A 17,428-nucleotide genomic window follows, 5' to 3' on the forward strand; every position below is an offset into this window, starting at 1 on the left:
CACACACGCACACTTTGCTTCATGTATTTTGGTAAATAAATGTAAAACTGCTACAACACACTTGATATTCCACGAGTGTGTAGCTAATAGAACATTCCCTGACTTTCCATGTCTGAAACAGAAATGCCATGAAACTTGTGTATATTTTCTTACAGCAACTGTTAGTTTGCACCAAGTACAAAACATTGTGTGTTACTGTGTGTTACTGTGTGATCTCTTTTACACCAGTTTGAAAACGTGCCTAAACTATTCCCCTGAACAATCGAATGGAAAATCAGTTAAATCAGTTAAAAGTTTAAGTTACATTGAGACTATTTTTACCGGAATGTCGCCAAATGGCAATGACAAATACAAAGCATATCCAACACCAGATGTGCATCTGATTTATTTAGCATTAGATCGAGTTTTATATATACTTTAGTGTGGGACACATAAAACTTTATTACCAAACAGTTTTTGAGAGATATTATAAAAGATACCTGTGGGACTGAAAGGCAGACATCTAATTCAGGATTCCTTGATGTCAAATCAAGGCATTTGAGCGAGATGGAAAAATATCAAGTCTTTTCAAGTGTTCAGTCCAGAAGATTCTGGAGATTAACAGCACTGAAAATGTCAGTGGAATGTCCATACTCCTAAAAGCATTTGAAAGATTACACACCCCAAGATGACTTACCAGTATTCTGTGCCTGTGTTATGACCAGCCATGATCAGGTTTAATCAAATCAAAAGGGGTCTGGGGGGTTCTGAGCTCATGAGGTAAAAATACTCATTACTACAGCTCAGTTAAGCGTCCAGGTGTTTGGTGAGTCTGCGGATCTTCTCCTTCTTGTTCCTGTTGCCGTGTTTCTTCCAGGGCTTCCCTGCTTGCTGCTCCGTGCTGGCCGCACCCTGCGCCTGGGGCCCACTGCCCGGCTTGTAGCCCATCACCATCTGCACCCCCCGGGTCAGCGCTCGCACGTTCTCCTGGGAAAAGCCACAAGGAGATTCAACATCAGAGTTTGGTGACTTCAACCTCCTCAAATAACTTCAAGGATACAAGAATACAAGGATACAAGGATGTTTATTTGTCACACGCATATGATTACTAATAAGCGTGACAGCAAAGTTCCCTCAAGAACATGTAATTAAATAACCTCTAAGCACCATGTCTGTATCAACTCCTAAGACCACTGTTCATATTGAACAGCTTACATGGCTATGGCCTGCAATTCCACTGACTTCAAGAGTCTGAGGCCATCTGGTGGCTGGATATAAACACATCCTGACCAATACCTGTTTTCTTTTTATTTTTACCTTCACCAACATAAATGTGCACTGCAGGAATTCGGTGGGAGTCAGCAGAAGGTGGTCATACCTGATGGAAGAAGTGTTTGTCCACTGTGTTTTCTATCCGTTTCACTTTGGTCTGTTTGTTTGTGCCAGAGTCCAACAGATCCAGAGGCCGCTCCTCAAACTGGCTGTGCTGGGGCTGGAAGTCCTTGGGGTTGATGTGAGGGGGAGGGTGACAGTACAGGAGCTTTCCCTGGTGGCAGGAAGGATGGATAGACAGACAATACACTACAAGTTAGTTTCCACTCAGACTACAAGGATAATGTTTGAAAACTTCCAAAATGGAGGAAGATGTTACCAAGATGTTATTAAAAAGGAAGTTAGTTGTTATTAAATGCCATAGCACTGACATGCTGCTGGACTATTTGTTGGATTTGTTTATTTTTAACTCTTAATAGTTAGGTTTAAAACTACATGGCCTCAGCTTGGCTGGATATGTTAGATATATAGATTAGGAATTTGTTGAGTTGTACTTTATCCACCTACTACAACACAGGAGCATAGTATCAGCGAGGACACTTACGCTGACGTAATCCTTCAGGATGTAGCGGGAGGAGCGCGGCTGGTCAGGCTGCCCGTGTGTCGTCATGAAGCCCCTCATGTCTGCACAGGGCACAAGGAAAACAAACAAAAACATCCATTACAATGACAACTACAGAACCACTCAGTGAGCGCAAACCTCCGCCAAGCGAAAACAGAACTGCCGCCTGGATCGAGACGGTGATACGGATCACTCCCAAAATGTAATTGTTTCTTTCTTGGGTAATTTCAGACCTTTCCTGAAATCGTAATCGAAATCCATCCTTGACTTTTTGAGTTATCTTGCAAACAAACAAACAAACAAACAAACAAACAAACAAACGGCGATGAACACAATCTCCTTGGCGGAGGTAATGAATATGAAGCTCTGGAGCTGCTAGTTCATTCAAAACTTCAAATGTGAACTGTGGAGTGAACTTTGTACTGTGAAACTGCAATCATACAAAATGAATATACAGCGCCCTCCACAACTATTGGCACCCCTGGTTAAAGGGATAGTTCGGGTTTTAAGACACAAAGTTATATGGGTTCCCTGTCAGCAACGTTGTGCATCAGCACTGACTTACCCCCCGACAGCGTCCTGTGAGCCGAGATCCAGCCGGTTTTTCATCGTTTTTGATGCCGGACTATTTTCTTCAGCAAGTTTCTGGGGTCACGAAAGTAAAGTGTTTTTCTTCTCAAAACCATATGCGTTCAACAGAGTGATATATTTGCACCACAAAAACATTGTCCAGCTGTCAGTAGCGCGCAGTGATAGGAATCGCGAAAAATAAGTAAGTGATAACGAGGTTTGAATTTTTCCTGGACAACGTTTTTGTGGTGCAAATATATCACTCTTTTGAACGCATATGGTTTTTAGAAGAAAAACACTTTACTTTCGTGACCCCAGAAACTTGCCGGACTACTTTCTTCAGCATCAAAAACCGGCTGGATCTCGGCTCACAGGACGCTGTTGCGGGGTAAGTCAGTGCTGATGCACAACGTTGCTGACGGGGAACCCATATAACTTCGTGTCTTAAAACCCGAACTATCCCTTTAAGATGCGTTAAAAGCCTTAAAATAAATACAATTTTTATTGTAGAAGCATACTCTCACACTGAAAATTGTAGAAAAATTTAACCTTCAACTCAAGTGAATTTTAGGGTGGGAAAAAAATCCCTGACTGAGAAATAATTATTCTTCATAAAATCACCTGTTCCACAATTATTGCCACCCCTAACAATTCCTAGGAAATAAATGTAGTTAAAGTATTTCTGTCATTTCTACAGTAGTTTACAAAGTCGATCAGAGTATGTAGGAACATTTAATTAGTAATTCTTAACATCCTGTTTCCCTGGGCTGTAAATATGATGTCACACAGAGGCCATTTCTCTTCCACATGGGAAAGACAAAGGAACACACTGTTCAAGTAAGGCAGATGTGTGTCGACCTTCACAAGTAAGGCAATGGCTACAAGAAAATAGCCACTCGCATACCTGCCCATATCTATGGTCAGAGGAATCGTTAAGAGGTTTAAAACAACTGGAACAGTGGTAAACAAGCCTGGAAGAGGACGCATGTTTATTTTGCCACCACGCACAGTGAGGAGGATGGTAAGAGAAATAAAAAAATCTCCAAAACTCACTGTTACAGAATTGCATCAAATGGTTGCATCTTGGGGTCACAAAGTCTCCAAAACAACCATCATGCCCTATCTACCTGCCAACAAGTTGTTTGGGAGGCATGCACGGAAAAAAACCTTTCTCACTCAAAATCATAAGCACAAACGTCTGGAGCAGTACTGGGCCTTCAACTGGGACCGTGTGCTTTGGTCAGATGAGACAAAGTTAGAGCTTTTTGGCAACAAACACTCTAAGTGGGTCTGGCGTAACAAAAAGATGAGTATGCAGAACAGCACCTCATGCCCACTGTGAAGTGTGGGGGAGGATCGGTGATGCTGTGGGCCTGTTTCTCTTCCAAAGGGCCTGGGAACCTTGTTAGGGTGCATGGCATCATGAATGCTTTGAAATACCAGGACATTTTAAATCAACATTTGGTGGCCTCTGCCCGAAAGCTGAAGATGGGTTGTCACTGGGTCTTTCAGCAAGATAATGACCCTAAACATATGGCCAAGTCTACACAGAAATGGTTCACCAGACACCGTATCAAGCTCCTACCATGGCCATCTCAGTTCCCAGACCTCAACCCCAATGAAAACCTGTGGGGTGAGCTGAAGAGGAGAGAACCCAGGTCGTTGGATGATTTGGAGACTTTGTGCAAAGAGGAATGGTCAAAGATCCCTCTTCCTGTTTTCTCTAATCTTGTGAAACATTATAAGACAAGCTTAGGTGCTGTTTTATTAGCAAAAGGGGGTTGTACAAAGCATTAATATCAGGTGTGCCAATAATTGTGGCACACATGATTTGATGTAAAATATTTATTTCTTAATGTGGGATTTTTTTCCTTCTAAATAAATGCACTTGTATTAAAGGTTGGATTTTACGCATTTTTCCATTGTGGTCCTTTATTATTGGGGAAAAAATGAATTTATTAGAAGCTAAAGAGCACATCTTAACCAGGGGTGCCAATAATTATGGAGGGCACTGTAGAAGGTAAATAAAATAATTTGACCAAATTGGTATTTCATTTCCTACTTTGAATATTTATAGTCCACGACGATAGTCCCCGGTCTTTGCTCGTTGCGGTTTACAGCACAATTGCACGGGGATGAAAGACTACAACACTCACATCCATAGGCTGTTAGCAGCTCCTCAGCTGAGGGCTTCCGGTGGGGGTCCTCATCCTCTCGTGGCCGGATGATGTTGATGCCATAGGTGCCCTCCAACACTGCCCGAGGAATAGTCTGGCACACTTGAGCATGTTAAGGACTTTCCATTGCAAAGTATTTGGTTGTCACCAGTTTAAAAACCAGTCATCCGTTCATGAATAACATATTGTCATGTGTAGTGACTATATTTGATGGAATATTTAAATATACTATGTGTACAATGTACGAATATATGTACTGCCCCTGCGAAGATGTGTGATCCTTAAAGACAAAAACATAACAAGTCCTACATTTTTTTAAGGCAAAGTAATCTAGAGGAAATCTACAGCTTTACCAACATATGCACCTCCAATGCAAACGCAGAACTGATGCTGCCCAATAAACCAGCATTAGGAGATTATTTTGCATAGGGCTGGAATCATATTGGCCTGCACTTGTCATTGTTGCGTTGAGCCCTCAGTCGGTGGAAAGGATATTAAGGAGATGGCAGGCACGTGGTCCCGCAACTGATCAATGGGCAGGATGCCACAGCACATCATCTCTGCCTTAGTGGACACGAACGATGGCATGACCAGGCCGGGGCAGTCACACAGGCACAGGTCAGCCTCCACAAACAGAGTCTGCAAATCAGGAACACAACGAGTCAACTCTGGGATCTCACAGACATACTTCTAAACAGCATTCCTGCAGTAGATCAGTTAGAGTGGGAATTACTTATGAATTCCAAAAATGGTTCATTTCAAGTCCAGGGGCACATCACAAAATTATATGTCATTCATAGTTAATAATAATAAAAAAACAGACTTTCGCCTTACTTAAATTTTCAGAATATAGAGAATACCTAGAATATCAATTCCGCAGTTTGAGAGTTTGCACTCTGGAAAACAGGGGCATTTAAATATTCATGGCATTATTCCCTGAATGTGCTTTTCTGAAATGCGAGAGGCTTACCTGGAAGTATTTGCTGTGACATTATTCCCTGACTGTGCTTTTATGAAATATGAGAGGCTTACCTGGAAGTGTTTGGTGTGACCAGGTGTGGCAGACACTGAGACTTTCTTATTTCTGAGAATGGTGTTGATTGTGGAACTTTTACCCACATTAGGATAACCGACCTGTGAAAAAACACAAGGTCAAAAAAACAATATACGGATACATGTTCCTTTCTCTAGTTAAAATACGACTCAAGGCCCTAGCCACTGCTAGGCCCAACACACTGAAATGTGAGTTACAGCCAGATTTGTATGAGACTGTATAAACACATGGACCTGATACCAGTACCATCATATGCACCATCATTTGGACAGTGTTCCCCTCATAAGGAGATGACTATAAGCCCAATGCAGCTTGTATTTAACCATCAGCTGCATGACCCAGACTGAATTCACAGGTCTTAAGACTCCTCAGCACTCAGACTACTTATTATCTATTGTACTACGTACTACTCTGCTGCAGCTGAGAGAGCAAGAGAACTGTGGAGGACCCAAATCAGTCTCAGTCCAACAAAGGAACTTCCACACCAATGAATCAAATGATTTGTGCATTACATCTGGGTCTGTCATAATGACTTTAGATTGATGTTCCAAGGCCATGCATGTATGGTGATGTAAAAGCAGAAATTATGGCATAAAACAGCGATACTGATTTTAAGTGGAAACCTAGGTTAAGTGGAAAACGGATATTAAACAGATGTATTATCGTGGCTGCCTGATGTATGATGGAATATGTCTGGTCAGTGAGGATTAGACTCACCAAACCCACGGTGATCTGGCCTTCTTTACAGGTGGCACCAGAATGGGCAGATTTGAAGATGTTCAGCAGCTCAGTTTTCTGGAGCAAGCGGCTGGAGTTGCGGAACTTCAGGTCATTCTGTGGTCCCCCATTTTCTGCGCTCTGCTTCGCTGCTCCCTCGTTATCTTCCTCCTCTTCTTCAGAGCAGCTCTGCCAGTCCTCCTCTTCTCCAGAGCCCTCAGAGTCTGATACCTCTTGGTCACCCTCCTCCTCCTCTTGGCCTTCTCTTTCTTTCCTTTTCTGCCCAAAGGGAGCCCCAGGCAAATGTGCTTCTTCTTCCTCTTCTGAAGCAGTCTTATCCTCGTCTTCCAGCGGTTCTTCTCCCTGAACACAACCAAAACAAAGACATGACCATTTTTAGCATCCCAAAGTTGGCGACAATAACCGTATTACCTACATCCCCATTAAAGGGATAGTTCGGGTTTTAAGACACGAAGTTATATGGGTTCCCCGTCAGCAACGTTGTGCATCAGCACTGACTTACCCCGCAACAGCGTCCTGTGAGCCGAGATCCAGCCGGTTTTTGATGCTGAAGAAAGTAGTCCGGCAAGTTTCTGGGGTCACGAAAGTAAAGTGTTTTTCTTCTCAAAACCATATGCGTTCAAAAGAGTGATATATTTGCACCACAAAAACGTTGTCCAGGAAAAATTCAAACCTCGTTATCACTTACTTATTTTTCGCGATTCCTATCACTGCGCGCTACTGACAGCTGGACAATGTTTTTGTGGTGCAAATATATCACTCTGTTGAACGCATATGGTTTTGAGAAGAAAAACACTTTACTTTCGTGACCCCAGAAACTTGCTGAAGAAAATAGTCCGGCATCAAAAACGATGAAAAACCGGCTGGATCTCGGCTCACAGGACGCTGTCGGGGGGTAAGTCAGTGCTGATGCACAACGTTGCTGACAGGGAACCCATATAACTTCGTGTCTTAAAATCCGAACTATCCCTTTAAGCTGCTTGAGTTGTTGGTTGGTTTAAGGGAATGGCCATGAATTTCAAACCTTTAAATAAACCTTTACATGGCACTTTCTGGAGAATTTAATGCAAAGAAATAGAGAAATTGAGTCTTACAGGATATGTCCAAAACATACCAGATTAAGAGCCAATGCTTTGCATTGTTGTAGTGTCATTGGGTATTAGGGCACTTAGCATTTACATTACTGCTCACTGCTCAGTCATCACTTGACTCCACATTTGTATGATATAAGAAGTGGCCCATACAATGTGCCGAACATAATGTGCCACATGTCAAGAAACGTGAGATGCTTCATCAGTAAATCAGGAGACAGGGCAGCATATGACAGTAGCAACAGTTGAGAAGAGTTGGACCTGTGGTGACCAGGTCCACCTCACACAAACTTTCTTCTCCCATTCACATAGACTACTTACTAAATCATTTAGAAGCATTGTTCCTTTCAACTAGTGCTTGCTGGCTAGCACACCAGTAGGAGGCTATCCCTGCACGTTTAAGGTTAATGAAATAATGCTTAATGAAAATGTAAGCCCAAATCTAATGACGTTGGCCTATTGATGATGATCGACCTATTTCAAAATACCGTGCCCTTTCATTTTTGCCCTTACCTCGCTATTCACTTGTCTTTCAGTGCCAGCACTGTCTGTCTGATGATTATTTGAATGATTGATTGGTGTTGTGTTGTCTGATCTGAAGTAGCGGAGGAGCTGCTGCACAAGTTTCATGCATGATATGCCTACTTCTCAGACTTGCTCCACATGTCTAAGCCAGCCTATCCCTACCATTATGTAGAACCTGAAATCAAAACGATATAGTTTACTCCAGGCCATTTTGTCTTTAATAGTAGCCTAGATTAGCCTGGGTGTTCCCATGCTGCCTTGCGCGCGATTTGATTCACGCTGCTAAGTCAGCCTGGTAACTACTGCCCTAAGTTTTGCTTTTTGCTATGCACAGACGCATTTGATAGACATCCATGGCGCCCAATAAAGGATCTGGGCATTTTATTCAAATTATGAGAAAATGAACATTTGGTTTCCAGACCTTATTGAGAAGTGGTGGCGCTAGCCAGGCTAAGCCTAGATGGTGTCGGGATATTGCCTGCGCATGGGTGACCAGTCACAAATTAATTTGAATGACTGTAGCTAAGACCTAAGACAAATTAATCCAACATTTAGGCTTCAATAGGGGAATAAGACATGTCATGAAGTAAACGTCAAAAGTCACTGGGTTTTTAAACTATATTAAATTAAAGAAAAAACTTCTGACAAGGCATCCATGCAATGAGTCAAATTGCAACAGAAAGGGCTATTGAAAAAGTGTCTGAACTAGATGTTTTAAACACAATAATTTAGATAATTGTGTTCTAAAACAACATAGATATTGAATGGGAAAGGGGTAAATGAGTAGAACAGCATTGCTCGTGATGGACTGGGCAGACTGCCAAAATCTACTGCAGCTGCAGCGCAGCAGATCTGCTGTGCAGACCTCGAGACCCAGCCGCTTATGTGCCGGGGCTCCAACCCGGACAGCCCCGGCCCAATTCTTATAAGAACTTCTGGTCATACTATACAGCTACAATTGCCAGTAAACGCCGTCTACACACATTTTGGATGTTTTAATGCCATTTTTGCTAAAAGGCTAAGTACTGTACTTACATTCCTAGCACACATCACAGTTAGTGTTGGTTTGTCTTCAGTCACCAGACAGACATACAGTGAGGAGCACATGTATTTGATACAATGCTAAAACAGGAATATAAAATCATCATTTGACAATTGATCTTAATGCCTTAATTCAAAAAATGAGTAAAAATCAAACCGCCAAGGACACCAATTTTCTTTGTGATTGAAGAATGTATCGTAAATAGATAAATGTTTTCCTTAAATGCTAGGGGAAGGAAGTATTTGACCCCCTATGTAACCCTATGGGAATTTAACACATAGGGGCAGGCAGATTTTTATTTTTAAAGGCCAGCTATTTCATGGATCTAGGATATTATGCATCCCGATAAATTTCCCTTGGCCTTTGGAATTAAAATAGCCCCACATCATCACATTCCCTTGACCATAGCTAGAGATTGGCATGGTGCTTTTTCCAGTAGGCCTATTAGCCTGTTTGATTTGCATTGAGCTCAATGAGCATCAAACAGGCTAATAGGCCTACTGGAAAAAGCACCATGGCAATCTCTAGTTATGGTGAAAGGTGTATAATGATGTGGGGCTATTTTAATTCAAACGGCCAAGGGAACTTTATCAGGATGCACAATATCCTGAATCCATGAAATAGCTGGCCTTAAAAAATAAAAATGTGCCTGCCCCTATGTTAACCCTATGTGTTAAATTCCCATATGGTTACATTGGGGGTCAAATACTTCCTTCCCCCTAGCATTTAGGAAGAACATTTATTTATTTACGAAACATTCTTCGATCACAAAGAAAATTGGGGTACTTAGCGGTTTTATTTTTACTCAGTTTTTGAATTAAGAAATTAAGATCAATTGTCAAATGATGATTTTATATTCCTCTTTTTAGGCAACTTTAGCATGGTATCAAATACATTTTCTCCTCACTGTAATTTACGCCCACGCTGTTTGCAGAGGATGTTTTCCAGAATTCTTACCTTCTCTTCTGCATCCAGTCTTAGCCCTTCTGCAAGGGCTGACCAGAACACTGCCCTGATGCCCTCCTTCTGGAAGTAGCGTGCCCAGACTCGCCGCTGCTCACGGGTCAACAAGTCGGCCTTATTCAACAACAGCATGTTCACCTTCTGCTCAGAGGTCTCTTTCACATACATTTCCTGTTCAACACAAAGAAACATGTTATTATTATTATTATAATTATTTATAGATACATAGCCTAACAATGATTATTACAGTCTAAAATGTGTATTTTCAAAAAACACAAAAATAGAATGAACACTTACCAGATCTGGGCAACGAAAGAGCAAGGGATTCCTGGCATCCACAATCTGAACCACAACATCACTGAAAAGGAAACACCGTTTTCAGTACACATGATAATGAATTGACCATTCAAATAGTGTAATATCCATATAAGCTAAAGATTGCAACTGTTAAAGACCAAGTGAAGTTGGCCAACCTCCTCTCTATGACTCTCCACAACTGCCTCCAGAAATCCAGATTCCTCTCAAACGGAGTGAGAATCAACTTTTGCTCCTCCTCAAGTCTGTCAAAAAACAGAGAACAAAACATTACAAACATTTACAATGATCCTACGACATCGCTCAATTGCTATATATTACAGGAGAAATAAAGGCAAAGGAAATCATACTCACGATGCCAGTTCTCGCCTCCACTGCAAAAAACTGTCTCGTTCAGTTTGTTGCAATACCTCAGGACTTGTGTTTTCATCCCATTGTGGTCTAATACACAGACAGAAATATATGTGAAGGAATTCTATTTTAAAATAAAAAAGGTACTATCAGGTAAGAACAGTAGCCTAAAGTTACTAGGGGTCCATGTGTGTAAACTGAGCTCATATGACGTTAATACAGCCCAACAAGAGCAACATATTTACCTGCGAGGAATGCGTAGAAATTGTTTATTTTTTTCATGAAGTTGTTTAATTCGATTTGATTCTTCGGGAGTTAAAAGACCAGCCCTTGCTTCGGCTGGTACGAACTTGATGTTTAGTTTTTCTGTAAAAATATCATGTTTAGTTTTTCTGTCTTTTAAATATCAATAGGCTACACTTACTGAAGAATTTTAGGTTCCGTTACCTGCCACAAATTCTGTTCCTGCTAGTTCAGCAGTAGCCAAAAAATCATCAAGAGAACTCTGCTCTGTCACCGACTGTAAGTTCAGGCGACCCCAATCATATCCATCGTTCAGCTCAGTGGTGTGAAGCTAAGGGAAATGCGGTTTTGTCAAGATGAAATACAACAATACAACAATGTAAATGAAAACATCCGAAATACAACAATCATTATGGCATGCGACATAGGTGTCAAATTGAACAACATGATAGCTTGCTAGCTGTGGATAGCTGATGTTGACTTACCCAGGTATCATTCCTTCTAACTCCGCGACCAGCGGTCAATCTCTCTTTTATTAAGGCTCTTCCGAGTCCGGAACCTCCTCCCCCAGACTTCTTCTTACCCATATTGGTTTAATATTCAGAACATAAATGTATAACGTTATCTCAAGTTATTTCCCAAATGTCACGCTTCTCACTTCGCCCATGCGTAGATTGTTGTGGCGACTGGCGAGGGAAGGAAGTACAAAAGAATAAACCATCTGAGGAGTATTCGTGTGAATGATTTAACGTAGATGATGTAACCAAAGAACACATTTGATGCCGTTTCACTTGTATACAAGTGAAAATATGTAATTTTATATAATTGTCAAGTTCTGCCCGTCTAACACATACAATGTCATAAATAAAGTAGTCTCAAATGGTATGCTCCATCGAGCTGAAGTTCTTCAATAAAAGTGTTCCTGAAAACCACGAGCTCTGCACAATCGTTCCTAGTAAATAAATAGGCTGATCCACAGCTATAGGCTACTCTATGGCTATCTTTATACATTTATCTTATATACGATTGTATATGATTGCCAATTCAAACATGAAGAATTGGAAAGGATTTCAGTCAAAGTGACAACTGTGGGACAAACGTTTTTAATAGGCCTATTGAGTAGCCTAGGCCTAATGGTGTAAACATTAGACTATGCCTATAGGTCTAGGCTATATATTAAAGATTTAACCCCCTTTCAATTACCATCCTAAAAAAGACATGGTCATTATACAGTCTGTTGGTAGCCTATGGGGCAGAACTGTTATAGGCTACAGTAGTTTTACATTGATGCATGATGTCTCCGATAGCCTAATGTCGGTAGGTGGCAGCATTGAACTCTGTTAAAATGAAAATGAAAGGCATCCTGTTTTTGGAAATTGAAGGTTGTGTACATCCATAGCCTACATAAACTCTATGCCATTTGTGAAGTTGTTTACAGCTTTCACTTATCCTGCACATAGGCCTATTCACTTGTAGCCTGTGGAATGTAACAAACTCTTAGGAGACCCCAGGCATTATAGACTATTATTTTCTATTAGCCTATTATTATTATTTTTTATTTAGCTTTTGCTTAATTTCCTATCTAATTTATTTTGGATGTAGATTAGGTCTATTCTGTGAGCAGGTCATTGATATTTTGTGATGATGAGTCTGTTAATTTATCCTACAGGTTAAAACATTTAGAATGGCACATTTAAAGCCTACAACTATAGTCATAATTGTCTGGAAAATAAAGTAAATCTGTTATATGATCAAATGAATGGGTTTAATGTTGTTTGAAATCACTTTTGGCACATGTTAAAAAAGGGTAAACATGCTTGAAAAGGAAAATGTGCCAACAGTCTGACTGGAACCAAGTGGTGCATTCCAAGTGTGCCTACGCATGATATTCCCCCCTTTATGAAGGTGAAATGGTTCAGTCCAGTATATATTACAGTCTGACATCGTCTACAGTGGTACAATCAGTTTGGTCCCTAGAAGCCTGAGCTATGGGGATAGAAACTGTACGACAATATAGGTACCTCGTAAGAAAGTGATTTTGCTCACCAACAGTGGAGTTGCCTGAATTTTCGAAAGTCATAAATGACAGAGGATTCTTTAAATCCAACATTTAGAAGTTATACATTAGTGGTAGTTTATATAGCTCTGAATGCAAAACGATCGGATAATGCTGCCTTGGAAGAAGAACAAGTTCGATCTGATAGAGGAAGATAAACAGTCGAAACAGAAGGGGTATGCAGTGAGTTTAAACTACTCAGCGCTGACCTCCTTTGCGAAGTCCTGCCCGGAGAGCGCACTGAACAGGGTCGGAAGCATGTTTAAGTCGAAAAGGAAAAAGGTGAAGATAACAAGCGAGGACCCAACTTACACCGTCCTCTATTTGGGAAATGCTACGACCATTCAGTCGAAGGGAGAAGGGTGCACGGACGTGGCTGTGAGTAAGATCTGGGGCAAGAGCGAAATGGGCAAGAATGGCACCAAAATGAAACTCACCATCAGCTCGCAGGGCATTCGGATGGTGCATGTAGATGACAAGGCGAGGCGACCGGGACACTTGTATTTATTGCATCGAATCACCTACTGTGTTGCCGACCCCCGGCATCCCAAGATATTCGCATGGATATACAGGCACGAAATGAAACACAAGGCGGTGATGCTGCGGTGCCATGCAGTACTGGTGTCCAAGCCCGAAAAGGCGAAAGCCATGGCTTTGCTCTTGTACCAGACCTCATCAACGGCTCTTGCTGAGTTTAAAAGACTTAAAAGGAGGGACGATGCCAGGCACCAACAGCAACAATTGATAGGGGAACAAACTATTCCACTCGTTCCCTTACGAAAGCTTCTGAATGGACAGTGTTACTACAAACCCCCGGTGGAGCGCAGCAGGAGCGCACCCAAACTTGGGTCGATCACAGAGGACTTGATAGGGGAAGAAGAGGAGGAGAAATCCATGCACTTTGAGTGTGAGGATATACTGGACTCCGACCACTGCAATGGCAAACAGGAGCTGTCTCAGATCATCAATGACCTGGGTGAGATGTGCATCGGAAACGACTTACAGACGCTGAAATCGGACTTAAGGGTTACCCGTTTGCTCTCGGGTGAGAGCACGGGCAGCGAGTCGTCAATAGAAAGCAACCAAGAGCCAATCTCGGTCTCCAATGGTTTCGATGAAAGGAAATTGCAAGAGATTGGTTGAGGAAAGTTGTTCTCAACCAAATGCCACATTTGATTCCTTGTGGACTCATCTTCATCCAACACTGTGCTGTTTTGTTTTAAGGAGCCGTGTATGCCTGTAGTATTGTGCCTCCTAATCCATTCAACTTGAAAGGATATGGGTTTTCAATAGGAGTTCGCTGTGTCGAACCCAACACAATTACTTTTTGTTTTGTGAATGGGGCTTTGATTACTGCACACATTGCATGCCTGGTTCATGTATAACTTAGAGAGCAGTCAAGGTGTTAGGGACAGTAGCGACAGCACAAAATGGAGTAGGCCTGCAAAAATGACAACAGCTACAAAGGTTACAGTAACTATAGGTTCATATGATATAAATCAGATCAATATGTCAGCACACCACCCTATAGCGGCACTTTTCATATTCCTATAGTGTATTTGCACAATTAACTCCACACCATGTCCTTAACATCCTGACTTCACAGATGCGCGTTAAGGTGCTTATGCACCCAGCTTATCCCCTCAGCTAGTCTATGATTTAAGAGGGGTTTATGTGAGCTTGTTTACCTAACCTGTTTCCCTGAGGAAATGTTATTTTAAAGAAAAGAAAGAATTGTCCTGGATGGTATTAATGCATCCTTTTAGAACACTACTCTCAGACAGTACCAAGAAGTGGGTGATTAATCTCTCCTGTCAGGACATTACATTTTTTCTTTCTTTTTTTGAATTCTTTTTTGCACTGTTGTGGAATTCAGTTGAGTATTATGTGTTCATTACTTTGTACATAATATTGTGTTCTCTAAATGTTCTCATAAACATACATGTCATTATCTTTGCTGTGCAAAAGAATAAAATTCCGGATGTATTAAGATGTACATAGTAAGCATATGAATATACTCAACATTTTTTATGGAAGAAACATGGTTTGTTTCTGTGAACCTCAACAAAACTACCAATAAAAAAACAAACAAATATAAATGTCTTTGAGAGGATTTGTTTGATGGTATTGGAAGAGTGGACAGTATAATGTAAAGGAATATGACAACGCAATGCACAGCATCTTCAGAAAAGTTATACTTTTGACCCATTCCCATATTGCACTAGGATGCTGTCAGAGACACCATTATGGAGTGTGTTCTATATAAATGAGTGACAGATGAGCAATCTTCACAAGACCATCAGCTGGGTTATACACCACACACACACACACACACACACACACACACACACACACACACACTTTTGTCAAGAAACTTGTGATAGAGTGTCTGTGTGCGTGTGAGTGCATGTGTATCATTTCTGGTGGAGGGTGGGGTACTTGGGGGTTTCCCCATAGAAGTTTGTTAAGGTTACTGCGTAATGGGACTGACTTTACTGCTCCCTAATGAGGCTCTCGTAAGCTCTGTTATCACAATTCTTAGAAGGTGGGTGAGGCTATTCAAAGTAGAACCTAATGGGTCGGAACTGGGAATAGTCAAAGCTTGCTTACACAGATACACATCCCACTCTAACTCATTTGTTCAGCAGATTTATTTATCATACTTTATTCCCAATATGTTGCTTTTGAAATAACCCAAAACCACTGATTACTGGCTCCGACAGTTTCGATACACTGAAGATTGTACAAACATAAACATAGTTTGCCCACAGGCGTTGGACTTGTGAAGCTTTGACAAGAGGTTTCTTCCAAGACCCATCATCATCTATATGAAAGCATGAACATAATCTGGACAGTGTTGGTATCTCTCCCTATCTACTTGTAGTCTTAAATAACAGAAGCTCCATCAGTGGTGACATAGCAGAAGAATACATATATAATCACTGTCTAGAGTGTGATGCTCTAATCGTATTATATTCTAGACATTCCTGGATGGCAGTGAGGGATTAGGCTTTCAATCATTTTTATGACGGCATTAGGGGCACCTCCATGGGCACTAGAAGGGTTAATCCTACTTTAAACAGCACTCACATGAATTCATATATCTTCCCGGAGCTGATTAGAAAAATCAGAGAACGAATGCAACTACTGTCTGAAGCAAAGCCGTAACGCGGGGAAGCCTTATTCTGCTCGGCTTGATGTGCAATTGAGAAAGAAAAAGAGATGAATCGGTGGATCTGGCAGGCAGTGACTAATGATATCCCCATTCACAGGGAGCCTTTTTGAAGCCTTGTGCAGAAGCTATGGGGGAGATATGTGCACAATCACTACAAGCTTTCAGCAGCCCTGCAGCCAGGCTCTCTGCAGGCTGACAGCCATGGCACAGTACGTACACAGCACTTGTGGTGTCTGAGAGAAACAATAATATCACACATCGTGGCACGGCCATGCTACTCCCGGAGAGCTCTTGAGGCTTCTACACACACCGCCGAGCATATTTACTGGATGGGTTGGTGGCAGGGGCCACTGGAGGAGCCTCGGGGGACTTCTCAGTGCCGTGCCTGTCAGGAGCACTGATGTGGCCATTGGTATTCTGGGCAGCGTGCCTGTGCCCCCACAAAGCAGCAAGTGTCTCGGCCTCAGCCACGTTGCTAGGGCTTTGCATCCATCCCAGCATCCCTCGACACACACACACACACACTCTCTCTCTCTCTCTCTCTCTCTCTCTCTCTCTCTCTCTCTCTCTCTCTCTCTCTCATCACACACACACACACACACAGCACAAGCCTTTCCTGGGCAGCCCCAGGGAAAGGGGGAAAAGAGATTATGATGAGTGGGCTTGAAGTGCTTTTAATGTCTCCAGTGTCTGGCGCTAACATGCTGTTTCACTGGTCACCCGTACAAACACAGGCCGATTTTGAGTCATGCTTATCCACTCGCTGAGATCCCCACAAGTGATGGCCAGAGTGTGATCCACTTTGGGGAGTGTAATGATTTTGACCTCAGAGCGCGAGCATCTCATTAGACGTGCGTTGCACTCCTTCTAGTGTGGCACACTGAGACACTCCGACAAGTTAGCGCTGGGTCTCGTGTTCCACTTTCAGTTCACAGAAGCTGTTGGGTAAAATGACACCACACGCAGGGGGGCGGGGAAGCAAAATGAACCAGATCCTCTCAGTCTGCCTCCCGCAAGGCACTCTGCATGAAGTGCCAACGTCAGTGGGCAGCCCTCGACAAAGATCCTTCTGCCGTTAGAACCGACGCACGCAATGACATCAGCGGGGACGACAACACAGCTTATTAAAACCTACCAGGAGGCCCTTTTGTCGGAAAGCAGAACCTCGGCGGTAGGCCTGGAATATCCCATGAAAAGAACATAAGGCCTCTTAAGGGAGAGGTGATCGATAACAAAGCCATTGTTCTCTGATGCT

The 17,428-nt window shown here is 42.1% G+C and overlaps 2 protein-coding genes across 2 annotated transcripts; one reads left to right on the plus strand and one right to left on the minus strand.

Annotated features, from left to right (window-relative positions):
- Positions 1-367: 367 nt before the first annotated feature.
- On the minus strand, positions 368-11,621 carry lsg1 (large 60S subunit nuclear export GTPase 1). The gene is made up of 14 exons (XM_062556747.1): positions 11,428-11,621; positions 11,147-11,273; positions 10,945-11,065; positions 10,703-10,789; positions 10,507-10,593; positions 10,331-10,391; positions 10,028-10,204; positions 6,392-6,754; positions 5,653-5,754; positions 5,117-5,259; positions 4,600-4,724; positions 1,856-1,935; positions 1,358-1,525; positions 368-966 (listed from the first exon to the last, which is right to left on the minus strand). Exons 1-14 carry the CDS (start codon positions 11,527-11,529, stop codon positions 787-789), a joined length of 1,923 nt encoding a protein of 640 aa, XP_062412731.1. The 5' UTR covers positions 11,530-11,621; the 3' UTR covers positions 368-786.
- Positions 11,622-12,919: 1,298 nt separating this feature from the next.
- fam43a (family with sequence similarity 43 member A) lies at positions 12,920-15,085 on the plus strand. Its single transcript, XM_062556846.1, has one exon. It carries the CDS (start codon positions 13,092-13,094, stop codon positions 14,139-14,141), a length of 1,050 nt encoding a protein of 349 aa, XP_062412830.1. The 5' UTR covers positions 12,920-13,091; the 3' UTR covers positions 14,142-15,085.
- Positions 15,086-17,428: the final 2,343 nt, after the last annotated feature.

This window comes from Sardina pilchardus, chromosome 15, assembly GCF_963854185.1.
Source record: "Sardina pilchardus chromosome 15, fSarPil1.1, whole genome shotgun sequence".
NCBI classification, from domain to species: Eukaryota; Metazoa; Chordata; class Actinopteri; order Clupeiformes; family Clupeidae; genus Sardina; species Sardina pilchardus.

What these genes read in the sequence shown, in the direction of transcription:
- lsg1 (XM_062556747.1), bottom strand. Translation starts at nt 11,529, where the DNA reads ATGGGTAAGAAGAAGTCTGGGGGAGGAGGTTCCGGACTCGGAAGAGCC. An exon ending in GACTGGATGCAGAAGAGAAG is followed by an intron (nt 6,755 to 10,027) that starts GTAAGAATTCTG and finishes GGTTGTGTTCAG; the next exon opens with GGAGAAGAACCGCTGGAAGA. An exon ending in GTCACACCAAACACTTCCAG is followed by an intron (nt 5,260 to 5,652) that starts GTAAGCCTCTCA and finishes CCTGATTTGCAG; the next exon opens with ACTCTGTTTGTGGAGGCTGA.
- fam43a (XM_062556846.1), top strand. Translation starts at nt 13,092, where the DNA reads ATGCAAAACGATCGGATAATGCTGCCTTGGAAGAAGAACAAGTTCGAT.